Consider the following 13,791-nt stretch of genomic DNA (forward strand, 5'->3'; position numbering starts at 1 on the left):
CCTATTTCCCAAATAGCCTCAACAGGTATTTGCGGTACTTTGCAGGGGGGCTAAGGGTATTCACACCAGCAGAGTTGTGTGAAACAGCCCAACACTTATTGGGCATTTTGCTGGATAAATGCATTTACTAAATGATTCAACATATTCAGTACAGGCATCTAGGTTTATGATGAATCATTTACTTAATGATTCAACATAAACCTAGATGCCTGTACTGAATATGGAGGCTGCAAGTGCTGACCTTCTAAAAATACCAGTTACCTGGCTACCTCTAACATCAATACTTCTTTAGGCCGGCCATAGACAGAGCAAATTTCTTTCCTGCAACCTCTGGTTGCAGGAAAGAAATTTGCTTGACTTTCCCCATCAACACAGACAGCAATAATCACATGTAAGATTCAGCAGGCTGGTTGTACCCAAATTGATTGATCGATCAGCTTGGGTACATTCAGCATGCCCATACATGATTTGAATCTTGGCCGGTTCCTGTTGAACCAGCCAGGATTTGACCTGTCTATAGCTGGCCTTGGACTTAAAAGCTATAACTTTTTATCTTTGCATACTAGTTCTTGGTCAGTGCCTCAAAAAGTACTAAAACCTGTGGATCAGCATGACAGCCAGATAGCTAGTACTTTCCAAAAGCAGAGGTCAACAATGGCAGCCTACATGCAGGTTTTCCTGTACTGCTATTGTAGATATATAAGGGGTTTACACTACCTTGTTCAAAGCATAAAACAGCATGAAGAGGATCTTTATTGGGAGATGTAAGGGACTGCTATTGCTGAATCTTCATGGGCTTCAATATTTTCCAAGTTGCAGAAATTGAACCAACATACAGGTTAGAAAGTCAGCGTGAAGTCAGGACCGATTGTCCCAAATCAGTGGCTCAGAAAGTACTAAAGCTATTAAATCACCAGGACCACCAGGGAACTACCATTTAGAGCAGTGGTTCTTAACCCTGTCCTCAAGTACCCCCAACAGGCCATATTTTGGGAATTTCTCTTAGATAAAATAGCTGTCCAAAATACCAAGCCATTGACTCTGATTTAAAGCACCTGTGCAAGATAAAGGAAAACATGCAAACATGGGTACTTGAGGACAGGGTTGAGAACCACTGATTTAGAGAAGATGAATGCATATTATCTCAGGTACCGGTATCTTTCATTAGTTTAGGAGAATTAAACACTGCACTGAAGTTTATGTTAGCCTCTGATAACCATAAAAACATGTCAAGGTCTTGTGGTGGTCTCCTTTGTATCCCTTTGTCTTCCTTAGTTCCATATTTTCTGACCTAAGTTATTTAGGCCACACGCACAGTTCTATCATGGCCGACATTGAGTCATGCTAAATATGATTTACTTTGGCCACATATTTTGATTTTGGTCACATCACCAAATTATTATATTGTGAGCCTCTAGATACCTCAGGACGACAACAAGGCACTGGTGGATAGTAAATTTCAGACCTTGATCCTAGATGCAAGGCCATACTATCTGTGCAGACTATGGAGCTGCACAAAGGCCCTCTGGGAGTTAGGAACCCATTAATGTGAGTTTAATGGATGCTAGGACAGCTTCCTGCTGTCATATGGACTGGGACATGACTGACTAGCTGTGCATCCATGCACAATGAAGAATAGTTTTAACTGGCCAATGATTGAATGGGAGAGGGCCCGAAAGCTGCACAAGGCCTCTTGGAGTTAGGGGCCATTAATGGTACAGGTGAGTCTAATGGATGCTGGGACCCCTTCTTGCTGTCATATACACTTGGATATGGCTGACTTCTAGCTAGCTGTGAATGGAATGAAAAGTTTGTCCAGTTGTTAATTAATATTTATGTCAGATTAATAATCACATGAAATTAAGGCTTTGTTGTGGCTTTTTATGGATTAGTCTGGACAGCCCTGCTAATTGCCACCCGAATTGCTGTCAGCCAAATTATATCTTTAGCAGCTCACCAGAGCAGTCTTTCTCAACCTTTTTTACCCCATAAGAACCCCTAAAATAGTTTTCAGATCTCAGGGAACCCGGTAATTGTGAAAATGCCCCATACATTGGTGGTCAGGAGGAAGAATGCAACCCTTAGGCAGGGTTCACACTGGTACGACACGACTGTTGTACAACTGTCATCCTACTCTGCCCTGCTACATCTGTTCTGCTTCGGTCCTATTTCCATCCGAGATAGTACGACTAGTCCTTTGACCAATCAAAACAATCCCAGAGTGACATAAATTCCTTTTACTGCTGCTGTAAAGTCACAAGTCAGATGGTTAGGACAAGGATCCTACTTTGATCCGACTTCAGTGATATTCTATGGGCTGAGGTAGGACCAAAGTCGGACCAAAGTAGTGCAGGGAGCATTTTCAAAGTCGGACCGACTTGTGTCGGACCAGTTAAGATGGCTCTCATAGGGAAACATTGATTTTCACACATCATGCGACATAAGCTCCCAAAGTCGGAGCGTTTATCGTACAAGTGTGAACCCAGCCTCAGGCCCCTCTCAGACAGGGTGGACTCCCTCAAGTGCATCCTAAAGCTCAGCGGGGGATTTCTCCACTGGGCAGGCAGATGACAAATTGGTGTCTGCTCCGCTGTGCAGAGCGGACACAGCCCGCTGTTCTCTATGGGGCGGTCAGTTGGAAATGGACCACCTGTCCATTTCCATCTGATTGTCATCTGATCTGGATTGCCGGACGGATAGGGAACGAATCCCCAGACATCTGTTTTTAGCTGACAGGATCGGATCAGGCGCTGGTGAGTGTCAGATCCACCACTCTATAGAGAGCTATGGATGGTCCGATTAGGTCCGCCTGAAAAACTGACCAGTCAGCGTCAAAAGTGCTACAGTGGTGGCCAGAAGGCCATCCTAAAAGACAGCTACAAAAGTCATTGGTGTCATGCTGCTGGATCTGTCTAGTAGTGTTGGCCCTGGAACTTTGCAGACACTATCAAGTAGGAGGTCAATCAGTTACAGCCCAAGGCACCCCTAGCAACCTCTGGAGCAACCCTGGTTGAGAATGGCTGCCCTATTGTAATAAACCATATTTATGCTGACATATGTTGGTCTTCAACCACTTTTGTGCCACTGCAAGGGCGCGCTCTTAGCTTGGAAACAATCACTTTTATGCTGACACAAGAAAGCACTGTATTTGAGTTGATTTAAAGTAAAGGAATTTTAATGAACTAAATCCAGTCATCTCAGAAGCACCATTTATATACATTCACAGACCTCACAATAGTTCTTTACAGCCTGCACGTGCCTCTGACTGTACAATGCCCATTGTAGGAAGGTTTTGCTCCAGAAAATTTAGTCCAGGAAAATTAACGTTTGTCATGAATTCAATGCTGCTCCTTTACGAACATAAATAGTTCACTCAAGCTCCAGGCTTGTCATATTGGTTTTCTGTTTATAAATTAACAACATGTAGCTATAACTGGTGCCCCATTATGGGGTATAACAGATAAATATTGATAAAATTCTGCATTTGCCAAAGTTCATAAAGTAAATGGGAGATCTCCGGCAGGGGTTTAAAGTGCATGGCAGTGTGAAGAGTTTGTCCAGTGGGCACCGTACTGAGCCAGCAGCATAAAAATCATTCCTTCTGTTCTGAACACTGGCGTGTCATCAGTAATGGGCTCCACCCATCATGGCGGACATAGCGGTCAGGCTTATCTGCTTTCCTTGTCTTCAATTCCCCGGGCAAAGAGCTGGATGAGCTGATGATGTACCCTACAATGGATAAGAATGAGACAATGAGACCACCTCCAACTGAAAGGAAATGTGTTTTTGTGTATATTTTATGTTCAAGACTAAAAAAAATAAAAAATAAATAATAAAAAAAAAGATTTAACCGGTAAATATAAGCAATGCACTGGAATATTTTATACAATTTTCATTCAGCATGTGAAACTGTAGAGACTCCTTTTCACAGGCTGATCTAACTTGCTCTGAAATGCCTTTTTTTTTTTACAGAGCTCAATAGCTGAAGCTCAAATTACAATGAGATGCACTCATGTGCACAACAGAAAAAATGCAATGCACTGTGGCAAAAACACACATTTTTGCAACGGAGCAGTGTGAAAGCAACCTAAGGCATGGTTCAAACTGCCATGACTTAAAAGTTACGTGCCTTTCGTGCGACTTTGAAACCAACATCCCAGCGTGACTTCTTTAACGAAAGTCAATGCAAGTCATTCCGAAGTCGCACCAAAAGTAGTGCAGGAACCTTTTTCTAAGTTGGAGCAACTCAAGTCGCTTCTATTAGAACAGTTCTATTGCACTTAATGGGGTGCGACTTGTCATGCAACAAAGTCCGAGTGCATTTCGCACCAGTGTGAACTTGGCCTTATTGTATTTATTGCAAAATGTTTCCATTCCATATGTAGTGAATTTTTTATAATAAAGACAAATGGTAATGCAATATAAAAATGAAATGGATCTGAATCGATTCGGATCATTCGTTATGCCGTTACGTTATTTCAGATGCTTCAAACATAAACATCTGTTTGAATGAAACAAGTGAATAAAAATTAATTTGTCGTTTCGTTATAATTTATTTCAAATTCATTACTGTTTTGATCTAGAGATTCGGATACATCCAAATCTCAGAATAATGAAAATTTTGTCAGAATTTCAATTTGTAACAAAAGGAATCGCACATATCTAGCGCTCATCACATGGGGCTGTTCTCTGCACCATAAGGCTCCTTTCACACGGCTGTCTGATCAAGTCCGCCTACTTGTGTATAGGTACCTGTGTATTGTATTGAGTACTATGCCCCGTACACACGAGCGGAAATTCTGCCAGCAAAAGTCCGATGAGAGCTTTTGGTCCGAAAATGCGACCATGTGTATGCTCCATCGGACTTTTGCTGGAGGAATTCCAGCCAGCAAAAGATTGAGAGCATGCTCTCAGTTTTTCGTTTGGAAAAAGTTCAGATCGGAAATTCTGATCCTCTGTACCAATTCCGACGCGCAAATTTCCTACGCATGCTCGGAAACAATTTGACGCATGCTCGGAAGCATTGAACTTAATTTTCACGGCACGTCGTAGTCTTGTACATCACCACGTTCTTGATGGTCGAAAGTACAGGGAACTTTTGTGTGACCGTGTGTGTGCAAGCCAAGCTTGAGCAGAATTCCGTCGGAAAAACCATCAAAGTTTTTTCCGACGGAAAATCCAATCATGTGTACACGGCATTAGTGTCAGGAAGCTAGTTGTTGGTAATTTGGACAGGGTATAATCCTCAATCCTCATTAAATTAGTAGGTATGATGCCCGGTGGGTGTGGAGATGCGACTCGGTGTACATCCTGCGGCATGTATGCGTTTCTTGATCATCCGATCGAGGACGAATACTGCTGTGCAAAATGTAAGCACATTTCCCTGGAAGCCCAGGTTCTGAATCTAGGGAAGCAACTGAGAAGACCCTCCATACTAAAGGAGAGCCTGGAACGTACACGGCAGGTGCCGGCAGGGGCCAGAACAGAGGCGGGTGGAGACAAAGAGATGCAAGCACTAGGAAGGAGTAGATGGGTGACAGTCAGGAAGGGTAAAGGGGGAAGTGGCAGGGAGGCCGATCCAGGGCTGGAGCATCTTTTGAGTGACATTGGTGAAACCAGTCAGGGACCAGCACTGCTGGAGCTCCTAGCTGCCGGGGGAAGAACTCCTCCAGTGAGGGTGGGAGTAAAGCCAAGGGAAAGGAAAGACAGATTCTGGTGGTAGGGGACTCAATTCTTAGAAGGACAGAGATGCCAATCTGTAACAAAGACCTGAGGCTCCGAACTGTATGTTGTCTACCGATCGCTTGGGTTTGGCACATTACAGATCTGGTGGACAGATTACTGGGAGGGGCTGGGGAAGACCCGGCTGTCATAGTGTATGTTGGCACCAATGACAAAGTCAGAGGCAGATGGAGTGTCCTAAAGAAAGATTTTAGGGACTTGGGAGCTAAATTGAGGAAAAGGACCTCCAAGGTAGTTTTCTCAGGAATACTACCGGTACATCGAGCCACACCAGAAAGGCAGGGGGAGATTAGGGAAGTAAACAAGTGGCTGAGGAGCTGGTGTAGTAAGGAGGGGTTTGGGTTCCTGGAGGACTGGGCCGACTTCTCAGTCGATTACCAGTACTATAGAAGAGACGGACTGCACCTAAATGAGGAGGGTGCAGATCAGCTGGGAGTAAAGACGGCCAAAAAACTAGAGGGGTTTTTAAACTAGGCAATGGGGGGGGGGCAGAGGTAGAGATAGCCAATGTGGAACATATTGCAGAGGGTAGGATTGGGGGCATTAGTGGTAGGTTGACTAAAGCACATAAACCCAAGGTAAGTATAGTAACAAGTTCTAGTTGCAATCTCGGAACACCCAATAAGAGGATAGTATGTAACCGGTCTAAACTACATGGCATGTTCACCAATGCCAGGAGCCTGGCGGACAGGATGGGTGAACTAGAGATACTGTTGTATGAGGAGAATTTGGATTTTGTGGGAATTTCAGAAACCTGATTCAACAGCTCTCATAATTGGCTGGCAACCATTCAAGGGTATATCCTTTATCACAGGGATAGAGAGGGTAAAAAAGGGGGAGGGGTATGCCTATATATCAAGAATAATGTACAAGTGAATGTGAGAGATGTCATCACTAAGGAAGCTAGGGAGGAGGTGGAATCCTTATGGGTAGAGCTCCAAAGGGATAAAGCTAAGGGGAAAATAATACTGGGAGCATGCTATAGGCCCCCTAACCAGACCTGATCACGGATGTGGAAATATGGGGCAATTTAGGAAACAGCGATCACAGGTCAATTGGCTTCAGTATAAATCACACAAAAAGGAAATATAAGGGGAATACAAAGACACTGAATTTCAAAAGAGCCTTGCTAGAAGGCACGAATTGGGATAAAATCTTAGGAACAAAGAACACAGAGCCATTAGCCAATGCATCCCATTGGGTATTAAATTTAAAAGAGCGAACAAAAGTCCTGGATGGCTTAACTCCAATGTAAAAATGCATATAAAAGCAAAGGAGAAGGCCTTCAAAAAATACAAGGTTGAGGGATCATCATCAGCATTCAGACTTTATAAAGAATGCAACAAGAAATGTAAGGGTACAATTAGGGCGGCTAAGATAGAACATGAAAGACACATAGAGGAAAGCAAAAAAAAACAAAAAACCCAAGAAATTCTTTAAGTATGTAAACAGTAAAAAAGGAGGACAGACCATATTGGCCCCGTAAAGAATGAGGAAGGATATCTGGTTACAAAGGATGGGGAGATGGCGAAGGTATTGAATTTATTCTTCTCCTCAGTCTTCACGAGGGAATCGGGGGGCTTCAGTAACCAAAACTGCAGTGTTTATCCTTATGACGCATCACAGGAAGCATCTCCATGGTTAACAGAGGACAGAATTAAAATTAGACTTGGGAATTTGAACATTAATAAATCACCAGGACCAGATGGGTTGCATCCGAGGGTACTTAGGGAACTCAGTTAAGTAATTGCCAGACCATTGTTCCTAATTTTTACTGACAGTCTACTGACTGGAATGGTAGCAGCTGATTGGAGAATAGCCAATGTAGCACCAATATTTTAAAAGGGCCCAAAATACATCCCTGGGAATTACAGACCAGTTAGCCTAACATCAATAGTATGCAAGCTCTTGGAGGTGATGATAGGGGACTATATACAAGATTTTAGTAATGAGAACGGTATCATTAGCAGTAATCAGCATGGATTCATGAAGAATCATTCTTGCCAAACCAATCTATTAACCTTCTATGAGGAGGTGAGTTTCCAGCTAGATAAAGGAAGGCCCGTAGACGTGGTGTATCTGGATTTTGTGAAAGCATTTGACACAGTTCCTCATAAATGTTTACTGTAGAAAATAAGGTCCGTTGAAATGGACCATAAGGTGAGTACATGGATTGAAAACTGGCTACAAGGGCGAGTTCAGAGGGTGGTGATAAATGGGGAGTACTCGGAATGGTCAGGGGTGGGTAGTGAGGTTCCCCAGGGTTCTGTGCTGGGACCAATCCTATTTATTTTGTTCATAAACGACCTGGAGGATGGGATAAACAGTTCAATCTCTGTATTGGCGGAGAATACTAAGCTAAGCAGGGCAATAACTTCCCAGCAGGATGTGGAAACCTTGCAAAAAGACCTGAACAAATTAATGGGGTGGGCAACTACATGGCAAATGAGGTTCAATGTAGAAAAATGTAAAATAATGCATTTGGGTGGCAAAAATATGAATGCAATCTATGCACTGGGGGGAGAACCTCTTGGGGAATCTAGGATGAAAAAGGACCTGGGGGTCCTAGTAGATGGCATGCAATGCCAAGCTGCTGCTAACAAAGCAAACAGAATATTGGCATGCATTAAAAAGGGGATCAACTCCAGAGATAAAACAATAATTCTCCCTCTCTACAAGACTCTGGTCCGGCCACACCTAGAGTATGCTGTCCAGTTCTGGGCATCAGTCCTCAGGAAGGATGTACTGGAAATGGAGCGAGTACAAAGAAGGGCAACAAAGCTAATAAAAGGGTCTGGAGGATATTAGTTATGAGGAAAGGTTGCGAGCACTGAACTTATTATCTCTGGAGAAGAGACGCTTGAGAGGGGATATGATTTCAATTTATAAATACCGTACTGGTGACCCCACAATAGGGTTAAAACTTTTTTGTGGAAGGGAGTTTAACAAGACACGTGGCCACTCATTAAAATTAGAAGAAAAGATATTTAACCTTAAACTACGTAGAGGGTTCTTTACTGTAAGAGTGGTTAGGATGTTGAATTCCCTTCCACAGGCGGTGGTCTCAGCGGGGGGGCATCGATAGTTTCAAAAAACTATTAGATAAGCACCTGAACAACCGCAACATACAGGGATATACAATGTAATACTGACATATAATTACACACATTGGTTGGACTTGTGTCTTTTTTCAACCTCACCTACTATGTAACTATGTAACCATGGTAATGATGAAGATTGCTAGCTTGTATTGCAATGTACGTGAACAACAAATCCCTATTTTTGTGCAAAGTTTGCTAGAAAGGGTCTACAGTAGTGTGCAGAGGGCCCATTCACAATTTTTAGTATTAATGTGGTCACACCCCTTTAGCACCGAATGGTTTTATATATAAGTTTAAGGTACTGAAATTTGATCACAGGTATATCTTATTTCTATTGCCTAGTGCAGGTTAATGATCAGACCTGAACTTGTACCTCTCCTACAACTTGTGTCTACTTGCCCCATATTAGCACTATATCCATTGGAGCATTTGCATTTTGCAGAGTAAAGTAGGGGTGGGCCAGAGAGGGCTACTTTGAAGCAGTTGGCCAGCTTAACCACTTGCCGCCATATAGCAATATGACTTTGGCAAAGTGGTTCTGTTATCCTGACTGGACATTCATATGACGTGATAATAGAGCTGGCGCGCGTCCGTGGTCTGACACACTGCATCTCTGATCGTGGTATAGAGTCTCTGACGGAGGCTTCTTACCACATGATCAGCTGTAACCAATCCCAGCTGATCATTGCGTGAACCAGGAAGTGCCATAAACGGCTTTTCTTGGTTCAAGTTGACAGGGAGAGCTGATCAGCGGCTCTCCATGAGAGGGAGGGGGGTCTGCGCTGATAATCAGCACACTGATTATCAGCACAGCCCCTATCAGATGTGCCCATCAGCTGCCAATCACTTCCCATCAGCTGCCAGCCTGTGCCCCATAAACAACGCCTGTCAGTGCCTGTCAAAGTGCCAATCAGTGCTCGTCAAAGTGCCAATCAGTGCCCTTAAATTTGCCAATCAGTGCCCATAAATGTGCCAATCAGTGACCCATCAGTAATGCCTGTCAGGGCCCTCCAGATGCCACTCAGTAATGCCTGTCAGTATCTCCTGCCTATCCAGTGCCATCTATCAGTGCCACCTATTAGTGCTCATCGTTTTTTTTTTTCAAAATTTTCGGTCTTTTTTAGTTTGTTTAGCAAAAAATAAAAACCCCAGAGGTGATGAAATACCACCAAAAGAAAGCTCTATTTGTGGGAAGAAAATGATAAAAATTTAGTTTGGGTACAGTGTTGCATGACCGCGTAATTGTCATTCAAAGTGCGACAACGCTGAAAGCTGAAAATTGTCCTGGGCAGGAAGGGGGGAAAGTGCCTGGTATTGAAGTGGTTAAACATGTATTGCAATGTATGCGAACTAAAACGTTTGCTAGAAGTGGTGTATAGCAGTGTGGAAAGGACCAGAATGGTTAGTGTTAACGTGATCAGACCTCTTAGCACCTTAAAGCAGAGTTCCGCCGAAAAAAAAAAAAAATAAAAGTCAGCAGCTACAACTACTGCAGCAGCTGACTTTTAATAATCGGACACTTACCTGTCCGAGGGTCCAGCAATGCGGGGGAACGAAGCCCCGCTCATCTTCCCCTCCTCTCCTCGGCGCCGACATTGTCACTGTGGTCGCCCGGCTGTGGCTTCACAGCCGGGCACGCACTGCACATGCACGAGCCGTGCTGCGACTGGCCCGGCAATCATCTGGGACCTGTGACGTGTCCCAGATGATTGCCGGGTGGGAGGGGGGAAAGGTGATCTTCCTTCCGGCGTCACGGAGCCCCAGGAGGAAGTGCGAGCTGGAACCCTCTAAAAGGGTTTCTGCTCCGCCCCCCAAAAAAATGACATGCCTAATGTGGCATGTCAGGGGGTCACCTTCCCTTTATACGGAAGTTCCATGTTTGGGTGGAACTCCGCTTTAAACTGATCCCACCATTTAGGTTCCCATTTAACGACTTACCAACCACACAATAGCTAAAAGAGGGCTACAGCATGGTCGTCCAATCCTGGGAGGGTATCCATGGACTTCTTCCCAGAACTCCGCCTCCTGGGGGCGCACATCAGACGTGCTCAGTGACTGCTGTGTCCTTTGGACACAGTTGATCACAAAAAAAGGGGAAATCACAGCCCTTTACCATGTGATCAGCTATGCCCAACCATTCTTTTCCTCAAGCTGTGTCCGTTTGAGGAAAGGAGAGACGATAACTGGCAGAGGTAGTCACATATGCAAGTTCTAGAAGAAAATATAATGATTCTCTAATGAATGCACTGAAGGCGTGCAAGCCTGATTCCCCGTTTCTCACCTGATGCTGAGTTGGGCACAATCCAAAATTTCTCCATCACAGTTCCATGTGCTGGCGACCGACTCCTCCCCACACGGGCAGACAAACATGCGTTTCTGACGCCGCACCATCTCCTCGTCATCAAGCTGCTCGGGGGTAAAGCGCATGGCGTGTATCCGATGGACTTCCACGTTGGGAAAGGCAAACTGTCAGAGCAGGAATCAATTATGAAATATTATGATAACAATACATCAAAAGACATTCAGGTGTCATTACATATGGACTTTTTTATATTGTTTGATCACATTTTGCCTTTTAATTTTTTTATGCACATTATATTTAGTTGTGATCCCCCCCCATAATATATGGGGCACTTTCCATCACTTTTAGTAGCAGCCTGTAAAGCCCTGTGTTGACATGTGTCCTTTTTCTGTATGTACACAGACAGCATCGCGTAGTACGGTGACGCCTAATTGGCTGAATTACAGGCAAACCGCCAACCACACAGATTAAATATAAATCCGAGAGCTGTTTTGCCTGCCAAACAATTTGCATTTCTGTCCATCCAGTTCTGAGATTTACACAGCTCTGCCACACAGGTGAGGAGAAAATAAGTTTTTTCTTCCCCTGCAATTCAATAACACTTATGGATCTCTTCCCCATTTCCAGTCTAAGCTCTGCTGTACAGGGACGACAAGAGGCTGATACCAGGTCAAATTCGGGTACCTTACACTGCTTTCATTTAAAAACATATTTAATGATATACTAATGATTATAGAGCTGTGGTCATTTAAAGTGGTTGTAAACCCTTACAGACCACTTTGACCTACAGGTAGATTAATCTAATCTAGGTATCTAGGCGATATGCCGTTAGTGGCGGCTCCCGTGCGCATAAGCGGGAGTGACGTCATCGCGGCTCTGGCCAATCACAGCGCCAGAGCCACGATACCCGGAAAGAAGATGGACACTCCGTAGCAGAGGGGACAGCGGTGACATGGCAGGATCCTGTGTCAGGTAAGTGACACATAATGGGCTACTATGCATAGTAGCCCATTATGCTTTACCTTTGCAGGGAAACAAAGAGGAAATAAATCCATCAGGGTTTACTTCCTCTTTAACTTTCAGGTGCTCTCATTCACTTGTTTAGTGCTGCTATTTGAAGATTACAGTAGGCCAGTAAAACAAAGGTAGTCACATATGCCAGTTCTAGATGAAAATATAATGATTCTCTAATGAATGCACAAATGGATTACATTTTATCTTTTTTTTATGTAGATTTTCTCCCTAAAGAAACACTAATTCAATTATAGAGAGGTTTTCACTTTGCAAATAGAGTACTGTAAATACAAATCACTATTGGTTATAATAAAAGGATACTCAACGTTTCTTTTCTACCCCGCTGTTCTGTTTTGTTTTTTTTGGACCTGCTCCTTCCTCCTAACTGCCAAACACTGTAATATGGCCGAGGAGGGAAGGTCATTAAAGGGTTAGTTCACCTTTACTAAAAAACTGCCTATGCAGGTAAGGGACGCCTGTAGAAAAAAAAAATAACTGTGCAGGCTTGACCAAAGTTATATAATGCCTTTGCTATAGGCATAGGTCATTTACGCACCTCCCGAAGCCTGACTGAAATACTCCCAGTGATGGCATCAGCCAACCCTGCCTGGTTGCTAGGATGTTGCTAAGACCCTCCCAGACAATTCAAACCACTTGCATGTGCTTTCTCTCTTCTGTCGTAGCAGCTCTGATCAACGCTGTGATGGAGATGAAGATAGTGGACCACACATGGCTTTAAGAGCTCGCTCCTGTCTTGGTGGGGGTGAGTAGCAACTGTAAGACAGTATGTCCAGGCTTCGGGAGGTATGTAAATGGCCTACACCTATGACAAGGGCTTCATCCAACTTTAGTTAAAGCCGCAATTTTTTTTTATGACTTATTTCATAAGTTGTGACACAGACAGACATGGAACTTATACAGAGAATAGGCTCAAGGCTCCGGCAGGTGAACAGGGTGGAACGGGGAGCACAGTGCAGGCGCAGCTATGTATCTGTAGATGGATGGAGGTGGGCTATCAGTAGAACCTGTCACTTTGGTCTACACAGGCAACAGAACTATCCTCCTTTTCAAACAAAATCTTGCTTTTCAAAAAGTACAGACTAAGACCCCATACACACTATTAGATTTTCTGCAGATTTTTGTCTTCAGATTTACCAAAACCATGTAGTGGAAGGGCCTGCCTGATTGGATACGAATTGAAACTCTTAAGGTTTGACCTCATATTATATGGTTTTGGTAAATCTGAAGACAAAAATCTGCAGAAAATCTAATAGTGTGTATGGGACTTAAGGGCCAGATCACACCATAGAAACGCAGTCCAGATGCTTTTCTGCATTCGCGTTTTTGATGCATTTTTTGGTGCATTTTTGATGTGTTTTTGATGTAAGCCAGTGCTTTTTTTCCGCCTCTTATTTCTTAACCTTAACTGCCAGTTCACACCACATGCAGTCCAGTGCGTTTTTGTTCTGCATCAAAAACGCATAAAAAGTAGGCTATATGGTTTCCAATGGCATAGTTTACACCAGAGCAGTCAGTTCAAGGGCTTTTCAAGGGTTTTTCAATTCCAGAAAATAAAGTAGAACATGCTGCATTTTTCCTGCACTGGACAGTACTGGAACACAGTTACATCGT

General features: G+C 43.6%; 1 protein-coding gene across 2 annotated transcripts in view; it reads right to left on the reverse strand.

The window, feature by feature from the left end:
• Window positions 1-3,153: 3,153 nt before the first annotated feature.
• The window catches only part of LOC141108616 (ceramide kinase-like), a 68,897-nt gene continuing 58,259 nt past the window's right edge, over window positions 3,154-13,791 (reverse strand). For both annotated transcript variants that reach the window (XM_073600388.1, XM_073600387.1), the window contains exons 12-13: window positions 11,125-11,309; window positions 3,154-3,729 (exon numbers count right to left, since the gene is read on the reverse strand). In XM_073600388.1, coding sequence (XP_073456489.1) covers window positions 3,669-3,729; window positions 11,125-11,309 — 246 coding nt within the window. In that variant the 3' untranslated portion in view covers window positions 3,154-3,668. The remainder of the gene's footprint in view (window positions 3,730-11,124; window positions 11,310-13,791) is intronic.

This window comes from Aquarana catesbeiana, linkage group LG09 (genome assembly GCF_042186555.1).
Source record: "Aquarana catesbeiana isolate 2022-GZ linkage group LG09, ASM4218655v1, whole genome shotgun sequence".
NCBI classification, from domain to species: domain Eukaryota; kingdom Metazoa; phylum Chordata; class Amphibia; order Anura; family Ranidae; genus Aquarana; species Aquarana catesbeiana.